Source organism: Acanthochromis polyacanthus, chromosome 6, assembly GCF_021347895.1.
Source record: "Acanthochromis polyacanthus isolate Apoly-LR-REF ecotype Palm Island chromosome 6, KAUST_Apoly_ChrSc, whole genome shotgun sequence".
Taxonomy (NCBI): Eukaryota; Metazoa; Chordata; class Actinopteri; family Pomacentridae; genus Acanthochromis; species Acanthochromis polyacanthus.
In genome coordinates this window covers 28,546,310-28,567,959 of record NC_067118.1, presented here as the reverse complement: position 1 = coordinate 28,567,959, position 21,650 = coordinate 28,546,310, and the positions used below count along the sequence as shown (strand labels likewise).

The window sequence follows — 21,650 nt, the reverse complement described above, 5'->3', positions numbered from 1 at the left end:
ATTATTAAATACAAACAGCATGGCAAAAACTATTGCAAATGTTATTAGCTTTAACTATGACAAAAATAGATGTAGCAGGAATGTCAGAGTCTGTAATGTCTGTTACTTTTACACACATGCATGTCATTAAATCTGTATTCATCTTTAAAATTCATGTGTGTCATATTTAATTTTCAAGTGCAATTACCTATTATCATGTCTATTATTTTAATTTCTTTTACGATATCTATTTATCATGTGTAATGTCTCGCCTTCACTTTACTACCTCAGAATCACTGCAGGTGTTTCTCATTACGTCTTGTATTGTTGTCTTAGTGTAGCCTTTTTATTTTCAGTAATGCATTGTTATATGTGTCTTACTGCTGTTCTACTAGGAATTGCATTTTCTCATGCTATGTCATTTTGTTTCCTGAGTTATATTTTTAATTGTCTGCTGGGGACAAATAAAGTTTTCTGAATCTGAATATCTGGCAAAAGATTTTTTTTGTTTGTTTGTCTGTTTGTTTTGCTTCAGTTTTATGTTATCTTATCATTTTCAAATCAATTAATTGTATTTTTAACGTATTTTTTACGTCTTTATTTACATGGTTACTATGGTTAAGCGACATCAACGTCAGTTCTCTACTCAGAGCTGCAGTTTGCAGCGCAGCTTTGATGCTCGTGAACGCAGCAGTGAGAATCGAGGACATGGGACCGTGAGAGTATGGCGGATGCCGAGGAGCCGTAAGTCTCAATGGACAGAAAACACCATTAAATGCTAGTTTAACTTTGGCCTTTTGTCGTAAACCGAGCTCGTTTAAACGTCGTTTTCCTCTCTTCTTCCAGGGAGAAGAAAAGAAGGAGAATAGAGGACCTGACTGAGAAGTTAGTGACGAATGCTAAATAAAGGTCTCTAGAGCAGCGGCTGCTGGGCCAGGAGACACGAAATATACATTTTTGCTAGATATCTTAATAACCCTGTAAGCTGTTTGCAGTACCAAATCATCCAGTGACACATAACCATGTACAGTATGGGACATGATGCAAGCAAAGAAGCTACATTTCACCAGTCATGTTCTGTAAAAACAAATCTTGAATGACCAAGATATTAACACTGCAGCTGTGTGTCAGTTTCATACTGGATAATGATCCTAAGTGGGTTTGAGTATAGTCTATTCAACTGTAAAACTGACATTGAAACTCAAAATGATTGCATGCATTACCATAAATATCAGGCTTATCAGTATGGTAAATACTAATCTCCCAGAATGCAATGCATGAAGGAAGTTGAGGCTGTATTTACAGGTGAACAACCACAGAAGGAAAGAGATCCAGAAATAAAAGGACGTTTTCAATGTGCAATGATGGGGCAAGTGCACTAAAGAAAACTAAATCTCTTAAAACATAAAATAAAGCCATATTGATGTATTCTAACTGCATAAACAGCATACATTATGCCAATTAAAATATATGATACTCATATATGGAATTGAAAGAGGTTTTGTGAAAATTCTCTGCCATTTTGGTCATGTTAAATGTCTAATTTTTTTTTTTTTGATAAACTTGCAGTCACATCTCCTGGTGCTTCTGATTCTTGCTGTGGATGAATTTAGGAGACGTCCCTATTTAAACTGTTTTTATGTGAAATATTTGTGTAGCTTTAAAAGTAAATCTGCTAACAAAAAAGAAACAAATCAGCAAAAGTCAAGCAGTTAATGAAAAAAATGCATGGCTGGATTCAATAGTTCATAATTTACGACTCATGATCATCTTTGTTGGGGTTTTGACTTTCAGGTGTGGAAACACTGCCTTCTTAGACAGTCAAGCACAACAGTGATCCACAGTCTTGAGAACTACATAAAGTCAGAAGTATTTCCCTTTGAATAGAAGGACTGCACAGCACAACTGTGACTTTTAGACCAACACGGAATAGTGCTGTAAGAAGTTTCATGATTCATTAGCAGTTTATTTAGATAACTTAAATGCTTTAACAGCCTCTACTGCACACTTGGACAATTTATTTTCTAATTGAGCGCTTCATCTATTTCATGTTTTCCTTGATCCCCATGACTCTTATCATTTAGTTCATTTTAATGTCTTCTTTTACAATTTAAAGGCATCTCGGAAAACTACAAATACAATTACAAATACAATACAGAAATAAATTGCATTATTGTAGGCTTACGTAGGACGACATGTACTAATCTGAGTCATTGTACCAGTTCAGCAAATATCTGTGTGCTGTGTGTCCAGAATGGCAGTAGATGGAGGACACAGGGACTGCGACTGGGACGGCCGGTGGAATCATGTGAGGAAATTTTTAGAGAGACCTGGGCCGTTCACCCATCCTGACTTTGAGCCGGGCGCTGAGGTGAGACGCAAATGCTTTTACGAAACAATGCATGCTGGTGTTCATGCGTCAAACTGAATATTTCAGGGGAGAAAAGGCTGTTACTTAAAACTGTCACTGTCAAGTTATTGTGAAGTTTCTTATCTTAAATGTAATTCTTTAAAAACGTGATGCCTTTTTTGTGTCAGTCTTTACAGTTCTTGTTGGAGACATGTAAGATACTGGTCATTGGTGCAGGAGGACTTGGATGTGAACTCCTAAAAAACTTGGTAGGAAATAGCTTTAAATAATGTAATGTTAATGTACTTTATTGAGTGTAAATTGAGCAAACGCTGTATTTTCTGGGTCAGATAAGTTCTTACAACATCTTGTTTCATTTCAGGCCCTGTCTGGGTTTGGCGTTATTCACGTGGTTGACATGGATGTTATTGACGTGTCCAACCTCAACAGGCAGTTTCTCTTCAGGTTGGTTTCACTTCTATTTTTAACCCCCTTTATAGTTTTCACCATAGCTTTGACAAATACAGTATGTGTAGAGACGTTTTGATTATATTTTTTCAGTTATTTACACAATAGTCCTCAAAAAATGTACATAATATAGTAAAATTAAAATCAAAAACAAGGGTTGATCAGAAAGTTCCAAGACTGTTTGTTGTGCATGTGCATGGACTCCGTAATGCTCACTCGCTGCAACATGTGCGAGCAGTATGGGTTGTGTGCCAGGATGTCATGTGACACCATGCTATCAACAGCGGGATCTGTGTTGCACATGTTTTTGAGACCTCTGGTAGGTTTGCATTTGCAGTTTGTCTGTGGAGTACAAACTGAAGCAGAGAATCAGCATCATGTTCTGTATCAGTCGGCAGCTAACCTACGTACTGAATATCATCGCAGGTAATGAGGAGGGAATTTGCAGCTATGACCAAGAGAAGAAGTGGCAGTTTTGACAAGAAAAGCCTGCGGTTTCCCAAACCATGAAAGCACATTATGGCAGGAGCGTGTCAGGAGCGAGCTTGTAGTTTTCTTCAACAGCCACCAGGAGTTCATCCTGAGTTTTACTGTAACATCCTGAGGTATCAGAGTGAAAACATTTGGCTGTAATGGCCTGAACTGTGGCGCATGTGAGTGCTCCAGTGTGCTGTGCGGCCATTCATACTGCACCGATTGCATTCAGGTTTTTCAGCCACAACAACAACAACACAGTCATTGCCCCCCAAACGTCCTGCTCATCAGATTTAAGACAGCTTCCTCTTCCTAAATGAAATTTAAGTTTCAGAATCGCCATGTTGACACGGTTTAAGAGATTCAGCACTGATCATAGATGATGGTTTGCATGTTTCCACAACAGGACATTCAGGTAATGTCACAGATATTGCGGAAACACTCGGAATGCTGTAGCGCTGCACACAGAAACTAGTTTGATAGGGGTGGCAGGCACGTTTAAATCAACCGCTGCTTTTGATTTTTATAGGCACAGTCTTGTAACTTTTTGATAAACCTTGTAATTTATTTTCTCTAAGCCCTAGTGAAGCATCTATTGGTCTCGTGAGTTTTATTAAAGTCAGTATGATAAAATTTGATCGTACACAACCTTGTATATGTTGTATAATTAACCGATTTATTCAACCGATCAGGCCCAAAGATGTTGGACGACCAAAGGCAGAAGTGGCTGCTGACTTTATCAACAGCCGTATCCCAGGATGTAAAGTCGTCCCGTATCCTTTTCTTCACTATTCTCTTTAAAAAGCGACTCAGAATTGGTTTGCATTGTATAAAATATATTTTTACTATGACTTTTACTCCTTATCAATAACCTGCAGTCACTTTAAAAAGATTCAAGACTTAGGTGAATCTTTTTACAAGCGTAAGTGTGTTCTCCCTCTTGCACTGTCTCAGCTTTGGCAGAGCTCACCAGATAAACACCTGAGAGGTTTCATTGATTTTAAATTACTTGCCGTCTGTTTGCAGAGTTCCACATCATCGTATGTGGACTGGACTCCATCATTGCCAGACGCTGGATGAATGGGATGCTGGTAGGAAAAATTATTTAGATTTATTTTATCTTACCACTGTTATCTTCCTTGCATTTCAGAAGTGTGTATATATAGATTTCACCAAGCACAGTCTAGGTGGGGTCATTATTGATTTTGTCCTCTCTAGATATCCCTCCTGAGCTATGAAGATGGAGTCCTGGATTCCAGCTCCATCATCCCCCTCATTGATGGAGGGGTAGAGGGCTTTAAGGGAAATGCTCGTGTCATTGTGCCGGGCATGACTGCTTGTATCGACTGCACACTGGAGCTGTACCCGCCACAGGTACCGCTCATTTATTTCCCTATTCCACCCTAAAGGTTCATACGTATAAACAGCAATTTTTCTATTCCTAGTGGATGATTTCTGTTGCAGTCAACCGACCTGTTAACGCTTTGTAAAACACGCCTGCTGTTCAGTCAGACTTTGGGGTGTGGGAAAGCATCTGTGGTGCACAGGCGGTGATGTTTCACTTTTCCATCTGTAGCAACAGCTGCTGGAAACAAATGTCTTATAATTATTATAGATTAGTGCTGTATACATAAGCATTAATAGCTACCAGATTAAAAAGGGAGAGACAGTCAAGTGACAAAACCAGCCCAAACCACAGTAAAGAAGGTTTGAAATGAAATGAAACAGGGATTTGATGGTTTAACTTTCTCATTAACAGTTTGGAGTAATATTTTTTAGATGTGATATTTTAGCCATCTTATTTTTTTAGAATGCAGAACAGAAAAGGGAGGCTGCTGGTGTTGCTTGACATACTTTTTTTTTTTTTTTTGCTTACTTTTAAGTACAAATGTTTCACTCACAGATAAATTTCCCCATGTGCACCATCGCGTCAATGCCGAGGCTACCAGAACACTGCATTGAATATGCCAGAATCTTGCAGTGGCCCAAAGAAAAGCCATTTGGAGGTATGATCAAAGTATTCACACCTTTGCTTTAACATAAACGCATGCAGTCACATTCAGTAACATGGCTGTCTTCGAAAATAATCTAACAACCTGGGTGTTCTCCTCAACCAGATACGGGCTTAGATGGAGACAATCCGCAGCACATCCAGTGGGTGTTCGAAAGATCTCAAGAAAGAGCTGCAGAGTTCAACATCACAGGAGTGACGTACAGGCTCACTCAAGGTGAACCTGAGAATAACAAGACGAGAATTTATTTGGCGCAAATGTTGTAGTTAGATTCAGTAAGATTTTTTTTTTTAATTTTTATTTGGGTAGAACTGATAAACAGTCACTGTAATTATCAGCTGTCTCCTTCACAAGTAGCCACGATACTGTGCTGGAGTCCAACTCATGAGTGTTTCTTGTGTCACAGGAGTTGTGAAGAGGATCATCCCTGCTGTGGCATCCACTAACGCTGTTATTGCTGGTATGTAGCTCTGAAGTTTTTGAGGCAAAAGCTGTTGCTATTCAGAGCTGCTGAAGTTTGACAGCAGTATGTGTGACATTTTTGTCAAGTCAGTGGTGAAATATAAAGATGAACTCATCCACGGCCCCCTACTGTTACTTTTGCTCTGTCTGTCAAGCTAACGTGGCACATATGCAGCTATAATGACACCGGTGGCAGATTTAGCACTTGAGACTTGGTTGTATTTTGATGAACGATGTGGATTAATTCCATGCATGCAAGTTTTTCATGTATAACCAGTAGCCCTGGATTTTGATGGATGAAGTGACTAATGCTAACGTTGAATGCTAATTTCCAGCGTTGAAATCTTCAGTGAGACACTGAGGAGCCTTAATCGTGGTTTTCCTGTTTTGGATGGAAAATCAGTCTAATTAAGATTAATGTAACAATTTCAGAGATGGTTCATCACCTGAATGAATAAAAATAAAAGTTTTGCCTATTTTAGAGAAAAAGTGGTGAAATTACCCTTTAAATGGACAAGCAGGAAGGAGGTTCAGGTTTATATGAGCTTCACATCCTCAATTGCAACCCCTTAACACAATTCAAACCCTGAAATGTAATTTTTCTGCATTATAACAGGGACATCTTCATAAAAATGTCTGATGGAGTTCAGGATCCACACAGAGAAGCTGGAACATAAACAATTCCGACATTTCAAACTGGAGTCTTTGTGTAACAGCTGACATGTCGGCTGTGTGGAATAACACAGAACATGATTTACCATTAGATCCTGATTGTTTCTGTGTCCATTAAGTTATCCCTGCTGTGCCATGAGCATAAATGTGCACATCTTTTTGAATTTAAAGAAGCAGTTTCTGCTGCTGTGCAAAGCTGCCGGTATTTAATAAAGTCTAAAGAAAGAATGAGACAAAACAGCAGGCTTCCACAAGTGTCTTAATGCATCAGGAAAAAAAAAAAAAATTACATGCAGTGACGCCTGAATGGAGCTATTGTAAGATTCAAACGTTTACTCGTTTCAGAATTCCCTGAGTCATGTGTTTTGACAGACATTTTAATGTGTCATGTAGGTCTCGTAGACGATGTAGGAGAGAAGTAAAGGAAACAAAAGAAGCAAAATACATTCGAAGTTGTTCTGTGATTTTCGAGACCTCTGTGTGTGTGTGTGTGTGTACCTATGTGACTAAAGACGTGTGAGTTGAGGCTTTTGTGCTTACTGAAAGGATTATCTTACTGGAGGTCAGCCATCACTCACGCACTTCCAGAGATTGCTCCACAGGACAGGCCTAAAGCATGTTTGGTTTTGGTAGGCAGCAGGCTAAACCAGTGGAGGAAAAGATGTAATTATTTTGTTTTTATGTGTCACACACGTGCTTTCAGGCAAATTATGATTGTATTATTTGAAACTATATTGTTGGTTTGCAATGGTATACTGAAGGGGGAACACCGTCCATGCACATTGGTTGGAATGTCTCTCCAGTTTTTGTTTCTGTGCAAAGTAGTATTAAATATAGACATTCTGGCTGCATATGCAATATAAAGCTAGATTTACAAAGCTAAATCTACATGTTTAAAGCAAAAACCCTGTAATTTTATCAGTTAATTATCCATGGAGCTTGTAATTCCAAAATGTAAATAATATTGTGAGGTAACGGCATGCTACTTAGCTGTAGAGGTAATGTTTGGTTACTGCTGTGGTTAGAAATTTGTTATCTGATCACACTAACTTTGTAGCTTATGTTAGAGTAGATATTTACACACTTAAATTCATTTCTTATCACTTTGCTGGAAAACAATCCTTTTACTTAATTGTACGTTTCTTCTTCTCAGCTGCCTGTGCAACCGAAGCTTTTAAAATTGCTACAAGGTTGGTATCAGATAAACTCTGACCCCCTCATTCTCATTACCTGCTGAATCATTACATGTACATGACCTAATTGTACATTTTATTTTCCATTTCCAGCTCGTATATTCCTCTAAATAACTACCTGGTCTTTAACGACGTGGATGGACTGTACACCTACACTTTTGAAGCCGAAAGAAAGGTTTGTTTTGCTCTAACTGGACTCAGTAACTGCCTTATCAGCAGTGTAATGAAACATTTCTTCTCGCAGACAGTAATCGGTGTAATCTTAATTAACTTTGACTGACAGGAAAATTGTTCAGCGTGCAGCCAGGTGCCTCAGGATCTCCAGTTCCCTCCTTCTGCCAAATTACAGGAGGTTTTAGAGTACCTGACAGAGAGCGCCTCTCTGTGAGTTCTCAGAAAAAGAAGAAAAAAAAAATTGCGACAACATTTTCAGAAAAACAAGAATCACATTAAGGTGTGTGCAATTTCTTTCCAGACAAATGAAATCGCCGGCTATCACCACAACTCTGGAGGGCAAGAATAAGACCCTGTATTTGCAGGTAATAGATTTTCAGGATGCTGTGCAGTGTTTCATCACCTATATTTTATAATGAAGTACAATTAAACTATAATTCTAATTATATTGCAGTCTGTTAAGTCCATCGAGGAGCGAACCAGGCCAAACCTCTGCAAAACTTTAAAAGGTATTAAGGAACTGTTATTCACATGTTTTCAGTGTAATGAAAGTAGCTTGTGTGCATGTGTCAGATCACATCTAATACAGTGTGTTTTAATTGTGATGCAGAGCTGGGCTTGTCAGACGGACAGGAACTCGCTGTAGCCGATGTCACCACACCCCAGACTGTTCTCTTCAAGCTCAATTTTACTGCTTGAACCTCCATTACAAGAAACCGCACTGATACATCTGAATGCAAACTGGACGTTTCATCACAAGGTTACTGTGATGATGCAGGAGCACATTAGATGTGACAATGTAAATAAAATCACTAAGGTCACACTTGCTGGATAGGATTGGTCGTTGTATAAGCATGGAACCATTTAATGGCATCGTTTTTTCTATTAGTGAAGTTGTTTACTTCTTTGTGTATTTGTCCTGTGTTTTCCAATATTGTAGCTGTTTCCCTGTCACTCAAATGAGAATAATATTGTGCACTATACTCTAATAAAAGTTTTATTGTCATGAGGCAGCCTCTTTTAAAATATTTTTTTGTTGTTTTCCTTCATTTAGAAGCAACAGAGCAGTTTCATGGTTTGTTTTTAAGACAATTGCGTGTAAAAGCAACTGAAATACATGTCAAAACTTTTTGAACCAAAAGCCTCTTAGATTGCCTCCCATCCTGCTATGTGTGTTCAGAAAAAATCAAAAAAAAAAAAAAAAAAAACCAGCCTCTACCTCATTAATTAACAATTTTTTTTTACAACAAAGTGCACCAAAATCTAATCAGATCATGCAGTCCAAAAGGAGGACCTGTATGAAATGTGTCAAACGCATTTTTAGCCCAACGTGTTTGTCTTCTCATGCTACAGGTCTGGCTTCATCTGCACCTGTTCGTTTGAAGGAATAAAAAGTTTCATGGGAGTCTTCGTTTTCCTCATTATAATGACATTTTATGAAGGATGGGGCTCCAACAATGATTCTACTCCATATGTCATGTGGTGTACCACAGGGTTCAGCCTTTGGCCCCAGTTTATATCTGTTGCCCCTAGTCTTGCTACTGTTATGATGATGACCTCCACCTGGTAAAAATCCCACAATCTAGGAACCATGCTTTTAATCTTTTAGCTTCAATGCTTTAGAAAAACTTCATAATATCCTGTCTAATTTTATATTATTGCCCCCTTTATTGTTTTGTCATCTTAGTGCACCATGTACTGGGCCTGGACGTTAAAGTAGGATGCTTGGGACCAAGTTTAAAATAATAAATGGATGTTTGATGTATTGAAATCAATCAGAATCAGAAGTACTTTGTTGATCCCTGTGAGGAAATTGCTGATGTGACAATGAAAAAAGCAGATCCAACATGTTCAAAAATAATGAGTTAGATGAGAAGAGCTTTTCACTGCCCCCTCTGGAGGGTGCTTGTTCAGTCCATAACCTCCTGTAAAACCACAAAAAGCTTGCAACAGTTTACACATAGACCTTCCTCACATATTAGGATTTTTCAGAATTTTCACAATCATTATATTTAGCCCATATGATTATTTAATTATGCATGCATATGAAGCACATGTAAACACACACTGTAAAAAGAGTGGGAATATTTTGAACAATTTACTGTTATTTTACAGATTTTTTTTCCAAATATATATGGTTATAAATTTACAGGAAAAATTTTTTAAAATAAAAGTACTGCCTGTAATATTTAAAAAAAACCAGCTCAAAACTGTACAATGTCAACATTAGAAAAAAATCTGGAGTGTTCCTAATAAAGTATTAGTTTATTATTTTACCACTGTTTGCCATGAAATTCTGCTTTTTTTGCTGTAATTAAACGAGCAACATTATCATTATTTTGCAGATGCTGACTGTTACTTAAACTTTTTTTTGCGTATTATGAAATAGTAAAAGACAAACAAAAACAAAATGCAACTGTTGTTTTACAGACTTTGTTAAATTACAAATAATATCTATAAAATTACAGACAGTAGAAGTATTAATGTAAGTACTGCCTATAAAAAATATAAAATAAAATTCAAAACTGTATCATGTCCACACTTAAAAAAATTTGCATATTCTACTAATTTATTCTTTTACCTCATTTTGCAATGAAGTTACACTCTTTTTACTGTAATTAAAGAAGCAAATGATCATTATTTTGCCGATACTGGCTGTTATTTTAACGAAAATTTATGTATATGGAAAAATAGCAAGAGTTTGTTAAATTGCACATCATATCTAGTAAATTCCAGAGAAAAATTGACTTTGGCCATAACAAAAAAAATGGAGAAAAAATAAAACAGAAAAATGACATAGCTTCACTATATTTAAATACTCTAAATATGAAGATATATTTAACAGATATTTGCTGTTATTTTCACGGTTTCATACAATTTTTGGATGTACTGTATACCACTATTTATTGATTTTTGTTGCATTCTTTTTCTAGTATTGCAGCCAGAGTAGTTTGACAGTGCATGGCTGAAAAGCCCACTTAATATTATATTTGAACACATTTTTCCATTTAAGGCGCCATTACTTGGATGTTTATGCCTCAGCTTGACATTTTTATTAACATTAGTTAATTTTAAAATCTCAGAAGTGTTATTGTGAGTGTTAAATCTCACAGCTTCTGCTTGGCAACGTGACAGCATTTTTATTTTCAACAGAAAATCCACGCTGAATAAAAGGGCGGCGAGAGGACAAACCGCTGGACTTGGCCTTCTTCAGACAGCTGATCCTCTCTGTCCACTGGGTGACAGGATGTCAATACTCTCTTTAAGCTTCTTATGGCGCTAATGAAAGTGGCCGCATATTGTCTGGGAGACAGATGGTTTCTGTCTTGATTAAGTTTTAATTTTCCTGTGGAGGGGGAAAGCTGACAGGCTGGTCCCACTGTGTTCACATCGCATCCTGCCTCAGAGCTTCAGCTTCTCTCCGGGGATGCAGGAGGTTTCCACCGACTGCGATCTGAATCTGCTGTGATTTAGCAGCAGCCGTCTGCACTCTCGTGATCTTTTTTTCCCCCCCTTTCTTCTTCTCGCTCTTATTTGAAAACTTCAGAAAGTGGAAAGTAATTTGCTGCAAACTTTTGCATCCTTTACTGAACCGACGTGCCGTGCATGATGTTAACACACACACTGATGGAGGCAGCAGCAGCAGCTCAGCATTCACACCAGTAACTCAGGCACAAGTAAGTGGTGGATTATTTACAGAATTGATTTCAATCACTGTCAGAAACATGATTTCAAGAAGCAAAAATTCAGCGATAATGTTTTTCTGATTCCTTTCATGATGGTCATTTTGAATACATGTTAAAATGAGTGAAGTGGGCACACTCACTTCTGTTGAATTAAACCACAGTATGCATAAATATTTATTAAAACAACAGTTAACATCATGTACTTCTCATGTTTTGACAGAAATATACTTCATGGATAATTAGCTCATTTCATAGGAAAATATGCATTTAATATTATTAATAAAAATGTGCTATATGTGCAAAATATGTAAAGCAACAGAACAATAATTGTGTGTTAATAATCAATTAATGGTAATTTTTCTGAGAAAGTAATCCACAGATGAGCTGGTTATGAAAAAAAATTGCAGCCTTAAACTTTTTCTAAAAAGGGGTTAAGTGATGGATAAAAGTGCCTCAAGCAAAACTAGTAAATTAAGCAGAGATGTTTTACTTCACGCCATTATTGTTCTCGTGTTCATCGCTCTAATTTGACATAAAAATCCACGTCCCAGTTTTTCTGTGACTCATCTCAAATGCAACTTGGTTTGGGGGTGGGGGGTGGGGTGTTTAGCTTTGCACACAGACGTGTTCACCGACCGCTGAGGGGATAACGTGACTCACAAATGAGTGCAAGGACCCACTCTCATATGCCTCCAAAGTTGCCTCTGATCAGGCATTTATTGGCATTTCTTTGATCCGCCTTGGCTTCGCTTGCTGATGCGAGAGTCAAAATTGAGAAAATAGATGCGATCATCTTATGAGCCACATGTCAGGAGCCATCAAGAACATTTGATAAAGCGTTGTATTTTATTTTATGGTGTAAGGAAAACTGCTGGCCTGATTCTCCTAAAGTTTGCACAAACCTTTTTATTATTTATTTATTCTTCGCACAGGCAGGATAAAAATGAACATATCGACGAGACCTTTGCACTGGGGCCTCCTGTGTCTCTGTATCTCAAGCTTCTGCATCCAGCCAGTGTCCAGTGGCAACCGAAGCTCTCGAGGACAGGCAGGTAGGTGTCAGACTCAACCAGACCAGTCACACCCCCACGGGGACTCATTAGGGCTCCTGGTCACCAGCCTGTTGGCCTGAAGAGTATTCGGCTGAAGTAACACACTCCTGAGACTCCCTGTGCTTCTTCTTCTTCTTAGAAACACGCATAAAAATACAGGATTTACCATGTGTGAGCTCTGTAGTATGTCTGCAACCCATCAAAAGTTCTGATCCTGCAGAACGGTTACTCTTGCATTGAGAATTCTATTATTAGATTGTCAACATGGCAGCTTTTCAGCTCTTAGTTTTGGCCAGCATCCAAAGGGTTGTAAGATAAATGTGGAGTTTTGTGACACACATTACTCTTAAAGATAGCTAGAACACTCTGCTAATAATGGTAATTACTTATTTAATATTTGTTTGGAGCCGCTGACAGATGTTTAAATGACGCAATATGAGACAATTCAGTTTCATAGATTGAACTGATGGTTAATTGTACACTTGGACAAAGATGTGAACCCAACAAATGCCAAGTAGACACTGCTCTTTGCATTCAACCACAAGCCAAAAAGGTTAAGATCCATTGTTTTAATCCAAAACCATCATTTATAAACCTGTCCAAGAATAAAGCAGCAAAAAAATATGAATTGTACCTCTGATTTGTACTTAAGTGCAATAGTTTAGCAAATATACTGAAATACTTTAAGCCTTGCACAGATGACTGCAATCAGAATCACTTTATTCATCCCCAAAAGGAAATTCAAGCTTATCTTATCAAGCTTAAGATTAATGTCTTTGTTTGATTAATGACACATTTTGCTTTTTAACCCATGTTTTGATCATAGATTTAAGCCCAAATCTAATTATGAATTAACCTTTCAATCCTGCAGGCCTTGTCGGTCATGCAGCATGGCACACACTTCAATTCAAAATTAGCAATATCCAAGCACGGGTCTTTCTTTTCTACATCCTTTTTTGTGATATGATGCAGCAGCAGATGTTCCTCAGAGATGTCTACTCATGCAGTTTATTCTGCTCTTTTTTAATCATCTGTTGCATAAAATTAGATTAACGAGCATGATGAGGATGATATGCTTTCACATTTGAATGTTTTCCTTTATTCCTTTGCCTGTTGCCTGAGTGCTGATGCTTTTCCTCCACTTGGTGGTGCCGTAACTTTAAAAACAACAGAATTAGGTGCCATGAGTATGAACTGAACTGCTCTGCTGCTGTATCAGAGGACTATTGGGTTTATTTCACATCTAATGAAGACAAGAAGACATATGCAGTTTGACTATAATCCTGCGTTTTGCATGCAAAACTCAGAATTTAAGAAACTGTCATCTTTTTCCCCAAAAATTTCCTTCTCAGGGTCATCACAGGAGAGGACAGGGACTTGTGAAGTGGTTGCTGCTCATCGTTGCTGCAATAAGAACAAGATTGAAGAACGCTCTCAAACGGTCAAGTGCTCCTGCTTCCCAGGACAGGTAGCAGGGACAACAAGGGCTCTGCCCTCTTGTGTTGAAGGTAATATGACTAGGACCCTCTTCTAACTCTCTCAATCTGAAATATTCTGACAAGAAATGAATATATTATATGTAATAGCACATCTAGTCTCACCAGAATCTTCTGGTTTTGAGGCTTTTAAATTCTAAAAGAGCGTGACATCAGACTGAGATGTTTTTTTTCCAAACACCTCATATTGCTGAAGTTTTTCTGTATAAAAAGTGACCGTGACTTTTTTTCCCTTCAGCTTCCATTGTGCGTCAGAAGTGGTGGTGTAAAATGGAGCCGTGTCTGGAGGGGGAGGAGTGCCGAGTTCTCCCTGACCTCACTGGCTGGTCATGCATCTCTGGGAACAAAGTGAAGACCACAAAGGTGAGGAAAAGAACCGTGTTAGTCTGAGTCACAGAGGCAACAGTCCTCCAAAACACATAGCACATAATGATTTTCGTTTAAGGAGTGGTATTTATAGATGCTCCAGCGCAGTCGTACACTAAATCCTCCTTTTTTACTGCACTACTCCTATGCAAACAGGCTCTGACAGACTTTGAATACTCATCATAAAGCTTTATTTTAGTAAGCTCTCCTTTGATGCTGAAAGATTCCACAATCAAGCATAATCACCGCTCCCATTGGCCATATCAACCCTCTTGCTCTCACCAGGCACAGTGGGCTCAGAAATCCTTAATTCTATAATCTGTTGAATGATGGGGCCAAGAGGACAAACATGAAATAAGCTGTGAACTAATACTAAACACTAAAACCCATGTAATTAAATCTGACGGCCAAAGGAAACCCCAGTGCCTTTAGAAATGCACTTTCTTATAACTTTCCTTTTTGTTAGTATGTGTGACTCATGGAGAGAACACACTGTACAAAGAAGCAGGGACCAGTAAGAACACGCAGCCAGTGATCAGCGGTTGGACAGTAGTCATGTGGTCATCAGATTATACACTTTGAGCAACAGAATAAAACAGAAGAGCACACAATTGTTCTTTTCGCCAACCCCTGCCTGAGTGTTGTCAAGCCTTTTGTTCAGGCGTGGCTCAAACCTGTCACAGTTTAAATTTGCAGTAATTTTTGAAACAGTGGGTCTTTAATTTCACACAGCAAACAAAAGCAGGTTTCCTATTTCTGCTTGACAGCTGTGGATTTTTTGGGCTGAAGTGACAGCTGTCTCAACCGCCATGACTGTGAATTTGAATTCTCTCCCTCGGTTGCTCATTCACTGCTACACTATATAATAGTTTGCTCAAGTGTGAGCAGGAAATTGAGATTTTGCACACTTATTCAACATCGTTTTGCATCACAGTCGACAGAGCGTTCGGAAATTCTCGAGATACAGAGCACTTCTCTTGCTACAGTCCCACGCATTTGGAGAAATCCAAATCTTGACAGGGCTGCTGTTTCTACACATGTGAAGCTATCGATTGGACAGTTGCTTGGAGATGGGAGCAGAATTCAGTGAATGGTCAATTGAAAACAGGAAAAAAGAAAAGTCCAACAGCATTTAACGTGTTCAGCAAATTGCTCAGCTTTATCTTACGTCGGAATCGTTGTAATGGAAATGAATTTGTAATTTTGTGTTGTTTTCAGGTTGCACGATAACAAGGCAGAAGCTCCATCTAATCAGCGCAAACCCACAGCGACCTGCTGCAGTCAACTTAAGTAACGCTGGACTCTGAGGACGCCCTGTCAGATAGAGCACGGAACAATATAGATTTAATTAGATATCTCCTTGCTCAGCCTAAAACGGCAAGAACTCATTATTTTAATTTCCTTTGTCTTGGAACAATTTGGTTTGTGTTAGTCCCATGGAGTGGACAATCTATTAGTAGCTGGCTGAAGATAAAATGACGCTGCACCTTTTCCAATCCAAACAGACAGCTTCTGCAAAGGCCTGTACTATTGTGTTTGCGTTTGATATGCTGGGCACATTGTGATGCACTCAATCAAAGTTTGGATGGGCCTGCTGGCAGACACTTAAAAAGAGATTTTGTGGATTTTCAGGAGGCACAATGTGAATCCAGTCAGTGGCTTGTGACTCGCTCAGCCGATCAAAGCTGAGGACCGCAAATACTAAGAAATTTATGATTATGTAGCATTTGCAGACAACGCTGCCCCTTAACTTACTCCAGGTTTTATAAAGGGGTCAGATCCCTTTGGACTAGTCCTAACCACGAAGAGGCACTCCCACAAACGTGGATGCACACACAAGCGCGGAGGAACACAAATGCTGCTTTTGGACTCCACTGGTTGGACAGGCCACCACCTGCAAGGCTGTGATGGCATGCACACAAGCGTGGAGCCCTGATGCAAAACAAGGACTGTTTGAAATGCTAATCATGGGGAGAAAGGAGAGAGAAAAGAGAAGAGGAGCTTCTTCACTGCTGAGAGTCTTTACATCATGCTTTTTTGTTTGTCTCTCTAAACTGAGCGCTCCTGTGGAGGGGACTCAGCTTCTGGTAATGATTGGAAACGCTGGTGATTCTCTGCCTTGAAGCACATTCGAGCCACTAAACAGAACCGAATGTTTACCATCATTACTACTTCATCAGTCTTCCTTTTTATATTAATATTATTCCTTTTGGACCCACTCCTCATTGCCTCTCTTTTAACTTTGCATTTCACCTTTTTTTTTTTTTTTTTTTTTACAATGAAGAGACATTTTATAATAACACAAATGTGGCACCTGTGAATTGCTCCATCCGAGATGTCAGGCTTGTATGAATGCCACACGCTGTGCTAGCTGAAAGCAGCTGAATTCCAAGCAGTTTGCTCAACGTAACGCAATTATGCATTATGATCGTTTTGATTGTGTCAAGATTCTCCACCGAGCTGTCATGCGGTTCAAGTATTTGTACGTGGATTTCTTTGTAAACATTCAAATTTTAATTTGTTATTTAATGACAGCAGTGCCATGGATATAGTGGAAAAGATAAAATCACATGATTTTAAGGTGTATTTTAAACTACAGTATTCCATTGTGCTGGTTATTTTAGAAAACCTTTCTGCTAAATCATTATTGAGAGTAGCTTATCCAACAACCAATTCTAATTGTTCCTTCTCAGGAGCTTTGTAGACAGCAGAGTCTCCATCATATGTGTTATATCAGACCTGATATGAACTCATCAGAAGCTTGTGATGCAGCTCACAACAGTGTTATAAAACTGATCGAACATCAGTCGGACAAAGTAGGACATGGTGCTTCAACAATAGAGTTTACGTAAGAACTTGGTTGTATGTAATGAATGCAGCTATGTAAAGGGATAGAATCTTCTTAGAATATATTTCAACAACAGCACAAACTGTTGTATGATTCTGGATTGTGCAGCTTTTGTAATGTTACAGTGTAAAGGTGTTAATGCAATACAAAAACAATTCGGCAAGAACCAGCAGTGAAACTATGATCTAGTATTTATTTCAGAACATTTGGACCAGAGGAGTAACTCAACCGACAACTCAGCCTTTTATCTGTTCAAGGAGAAATACTGTCTGGTTCCAGCATCTCACTGCTGTGGATTCGCTGCTTTCTTGGTCTTGTGTGATAGTAAACTCAATATCTTCAGGTTTTGAAGTGTCAATCAGACAATATATACAATTTGAAGCCATCACCCCGGGCTTTAGAATGAAAATGATCGTTGCAGTCACTGTTTTTAAAAAAAAATAATTTGTCACTCTTGATGTTTGTTCAGTTTTGACAACTGAAGCCGAGCAGAATCCTGTTAATGATGTAAACAAACTCGGAGACTAAACCAAGCAAAATGTAGTCTATTCATAACCTCTTCAGGCAAGAGGTTTTCTGAATACTATCTTGTTAAAGAGGCTTCTCAGTGACTGATTTAACTTCTCAGGCTTGAACTGAAAATGAAGTTCACACACAGAGGAGTTACTATATAATATATCATTATGAGTTGAACTCAGGAGCTCGTTGAGCTTTCCTAAAAGTCTAACTGTAATCTTTTCCCCCTATTTTTGCTCATTGAACCATTTCCCATCTTGTACTTTTGAATTCATATTATGCAGAAATGCAAAGCTCACTGAAGTTAAAGGTCCCATGATTCCCTCACTTGTTCTTAAGGCTTGAATAGAACTGGACAAGAAAGCTTTAGAAAGATCAGGAACTCATAGAGCTGCGTTTTCTTACCAGCTCTACAGAAGGTGAAAAAACAGAAGAATCCACAGGGAATATAACAGAATAAGCTGATGTGTGGCTTCCACATTATCTCTATGTTCACAGTCTCTATTGTGTTTGCTTTCAACAAACATACTGAGATTAATTCTTTACATTCCTGTGCACAGAGTATGTATTGTATTGTCATGGTTGTAACATAAAGCTGTGCTAGCTTTACTGTGTAACACAGTGTGTTAGGGTTTATTTTTTTATTTTTTTTGTCAGTTCTGCAAAATCTTTTCCACTCCACTGGGGTTTATGTCAAACATAACAGCACACATGCTCAAATTTGCACCTATATTCCACCAGTAACACCCTCAGCTTTCTGTTTTTAAATTAATTTTCAACGGAGCTGGAGCAACATGTATTAGACAATTTTCAGATGTCAAACTCACTCAATCAATCAAACTTTATTTATATAGCACTTTTCATACCATTTAAAAATGCAGCACAAAGTTCTGTACAACATTTAAAAACATTAAAAATAAGAAAACCCATCCCTCCCTCCCGCCATATCAACATATATGCACACAACTACACAAGCACACACACAGACACACACACCCTCACCACTGACTGTAGGGGGACATGGCATGGCACTGATGATTATGAAAAAACGCCCCCACTGGGGCAGTCGCAGGTCATGACTGCAGGGGGTGCTGGCACCTGGACCCCCCGACCCGACAGACAGAGGGACCCCCACACCGAGGGAGGAGCCCTCCCAACCAGCCGGGCCAAAGGGTCCCATGGACAGACCCCCAGCAGCAGACCAGAGACACCCTCAGTGTGGAGGACCCCGCTGAGGAAACACTGGACTTAAAAACTAAAAATTTTAAAGTATAAGATAGAATGAAAGACCTGTAAGGTAAGCAAAGGGTGGGAAATTAAAAGATACAAATACATAAAACAATAAATAGAGAATGATGAGAACACAAAAAAGAATTAAAGCTTAATTAAAAGCCTGATTAAAAAGATGAGTCTTCAGCCGTCTTTTAAAAACCTCCACAGTCTCTGCAGTCCTGAGGTTCTACAGCAGGCTATTCCACAAGCAGGGGCCGTAGTGGCTAAATGCCGCCTCACCATGGGTTTTAGTTCTGGCTTGTGGTATAACTAAAAGGCCGCTGGATCTGCGAGGGTCGATATGTTAGAAACAGATCTGATAAATAAGAAAGCGCAAGGCCATTAAGACATTTAAAAACTACTAAAAGAACCTAAAAATCGATCCTGAAATGGACGGGGAGTCAATGCAGCGACTTTAAAACTGGTGTAATGTGTTCCCGAGCTCTGGTCCTCGTCAGCTCGCGTGCGGCTGGGTTTTGTAGCAATTGTAGAGTTAAAATAGTCTTTTTGGGAAGACCAGAGAGCAAGGCATTACAATAGTCTAAACGAGAAGAGATAAAAGCATGCATTAGCACCTCCGTGCTGGCCTGAGAGAGAAACGGACGTACTCTGGCTATGTTCTTCAGATGATGAAAACCTTTTTTTGTTATGTTTTTAATGTGTGGCATTAAATTCAGCTCAGAGTCAAAAATAACGCTCACGTTTTTTTTTTACAAATTGTGCTAGTTTAAAATCCATCCATCCATCCATTCTCTATACACCGCTTTATCCTCACTAGGGTTGCGGGGGTTGCTGGAGCCTATCCCAGCTGACTCGGGCGAAGGCAGGGGACACCCTGGACAGGCCGCCAGTCTGTCGCAGGGCCGGTTTAAAATCCTGTAATTTTAATAAAAGCTTCTCTCTCTGGCCTTTAGGACCTATGACTAAAACCTCAGTTTTGTCCTGGTTAAGCTGTAGGAAATTCACTGCCATCCATGACTTAATGGCTACAATACATTTTAAAAGGGTATCTATTGGCCCTGTGTCATCAGGAGACACGGCAATGTACAGCTGTAGCTATGGAAACTGATGTCGTGTCTCCTGATGACATCCCCAAGAGGAAGCATGTAAAGATTAAAAAGAATGGGACCTAAAACTGAACCTTGGGGAACCCCACACCTACTTTCATGGGTTCCCGAGGAACACGTATCCATACTTACATAAAAACATCGGTCTGTGAGATAAGAGTTGAACCAGTTAAAAACAGTACCAGAGAGGCCAACCAGGTGTTTGAGTCTGTTTAATAAAATGAAACCGGAGTGCCTGGAGAAAACCCACGCATGCACAGGAAGAACATGCAAACTCCATGCAGAAAGATCCCAGACCCACCGCGGGATTTGAACCGGGGACCTGGGAAAAGTGCTAACCACTACTCCACTGTGCAGCCCCCTGTTAGTTTATTATTATCCAAATTCCACCTGATGTCATTTAAAATCTTTAAAAGTGCTGTCTCTGTACTGTGGTTCATCCTAAAACCAGACTGATGTTTTTCTAGAATGTTAATTTTGTTTAAAAAGTCACTGACTTGGTTATAAACCAGTTTTTCTAAAATTTTACTAAAGAACAGTAAGTTGGATATACGTTGGTAGTTATGAAAAACATTGGGGTCTAAATTGCGCTTCTTCAGGAGGAGATTCACCACCACCATTTTAAAGGCAGTGGGGAAGACACCCATCTGGATAGAGCAATTCATTATGTTTAAAAATTGTTCCTCAAAGAATCCAGAAAATGATTTTAAAAGCAGTGCGGGAATCGGATCTAAAAGGCAGGTTGTTGGGTTTACTTGGGAGAAAACTCGACCAAGTGTCCTAGCATTAACCAGGTATAGAGGTATAGGATTTCTATTGGTTGTTTTAATTAAAAGTGGAGCTACTGAGTCCAAGGTTGACTTCAGTTTGCTGATAAAATTACCAACGATAAAATCGCACGGTGCAGGTAATATTTCAGCACGAGTGCTCTGTAAAATCTCAATAAAATTTGCAGCCACTTCAGAAGTTAGGTAGCCTTTCCTCACCTCCTGCTGGTTAAAACTGGTGATATTAAAAAACACACAGTAATGGTCAGTCACAGCCAGGTCAACAACAGAGGACACACCAATGGACAGGCCATGGGTTATACCAGGTCCAGGGTGTATCCTCTGTTGTGAGTCAGCTGTGTGACATGCTGTTTAAAATCAAGACACTTTAAAAGATTTAAAAAGTCTCTGGACATTGGGTCCGAGATGTTATCGATATGTAGATTAAAATTCCCAGTTATTAAAATTCTGTTGCATTTGGTGTGGATGACTGATAAAAGTTCTGAGAATTCACTGATAAAAATGCTGGAGTGATGGGGTGGTATGTAGACTGTTAGACAGAGGATCTAGGTGCTGCAAAAAACAAAGGCATGAGACTCAAATGATGAGTAACTGTTAAAAGATACTTCAGTCGGGGTGAGAGTGTTTCGAGTGATGGAGGCTGTTCCGCCTCCTCTTCTACTTTGTCTGATGAAGAATAAAAAGTTTAACTTAGTTGGGGAAGCCTCAGTGAGAACAGCAGGTGCATCAGTGCCAAGCCATGTCTCTGTCAGGAGAAAACTATCCAATTTATGAT

At 39.0% G+C, this 21,650-nt stretch overlaps 2 protein-coding genes across 4 annotated transcripts; both read left to right on the top strand.

Moving 5' to 3' along the window:
• Positions 1-602: 602 nt before the first annotated feature.
• Positions 603-8,793, top strand: LOC110957878 (NEDD8-activating enzyme E1 catalytic subunit-like). Of its 3 annotated transcripts, XM_051949841.1 has the most exons (19): positions 636-723; positions 826-864; positions 1,774-1,916; positions 2,233-2,350; positions 2,518-2,598; positions 2,712-2,794; positions 3,964-4,044; positions 4,150-4,193; positions 4,298-4,362; positions 4,490-4,645; positions 5,175-5,277; positions 5,389-5,499; positions 5,690-5,743; positions 7,571-7,607; positions 7,704-7,785; positions 7,894-7,994; positions 8,086-8,149; positions 8,239-8,293; positions 8,395-8,793. In XM_051949841.1, the coding sequence occupies exons 4-19, from the start codon at positions 2,234-2,236 to the stop codon at positions 8,481-8,483; spliced, it is 1,323 nt and encodes a 440-aa protein (XP_051805801.1). In that variant the 5' UTR covers positions 636-723; positions 826-864; positions 1,774-1,916; position 2,233; the 3' UTR covers positions 8,484-8,793. The 3 variants fall into 3 exon arrangements, with proteins under 3 accessions (XP_022059789.1, XP_051805801.1, XP_022059790.1); XM_022204097.2 differs by lacking the exon at positions 1,774-1,916 and having other exon boundaries at positions 603-723; XM_022204098.2 differs by lacking the exon at positions 1,774-1,916 and having other exon boundaries at positions 646-723; positions 826-888.
• Positions 8,794-12,413: 3,620 nt separating this feature from the next.
• Positions 12,414-16,653, top strand: LOC110957893 (chemokine-like protein TAFA-4). Its single transcript, XM_022204122.2, has 4 exons — positions 12,414-12,522; positions 13,875-14,030; positions 14,257-14,381; positions 15,603-16,653. Exons 1-4 carry the CDS (start codon positions 12,414-12,416, stop codon positions 15,612-15,614), a joined length of 402 nt encoding a protein of 133 aa, XP_022059814.2. The 3' UTR covers positions 15,615-16,653.
• The last annotated feature ends 4,997 nt before the right edge of the window (positions 16,654-21,650 follow it).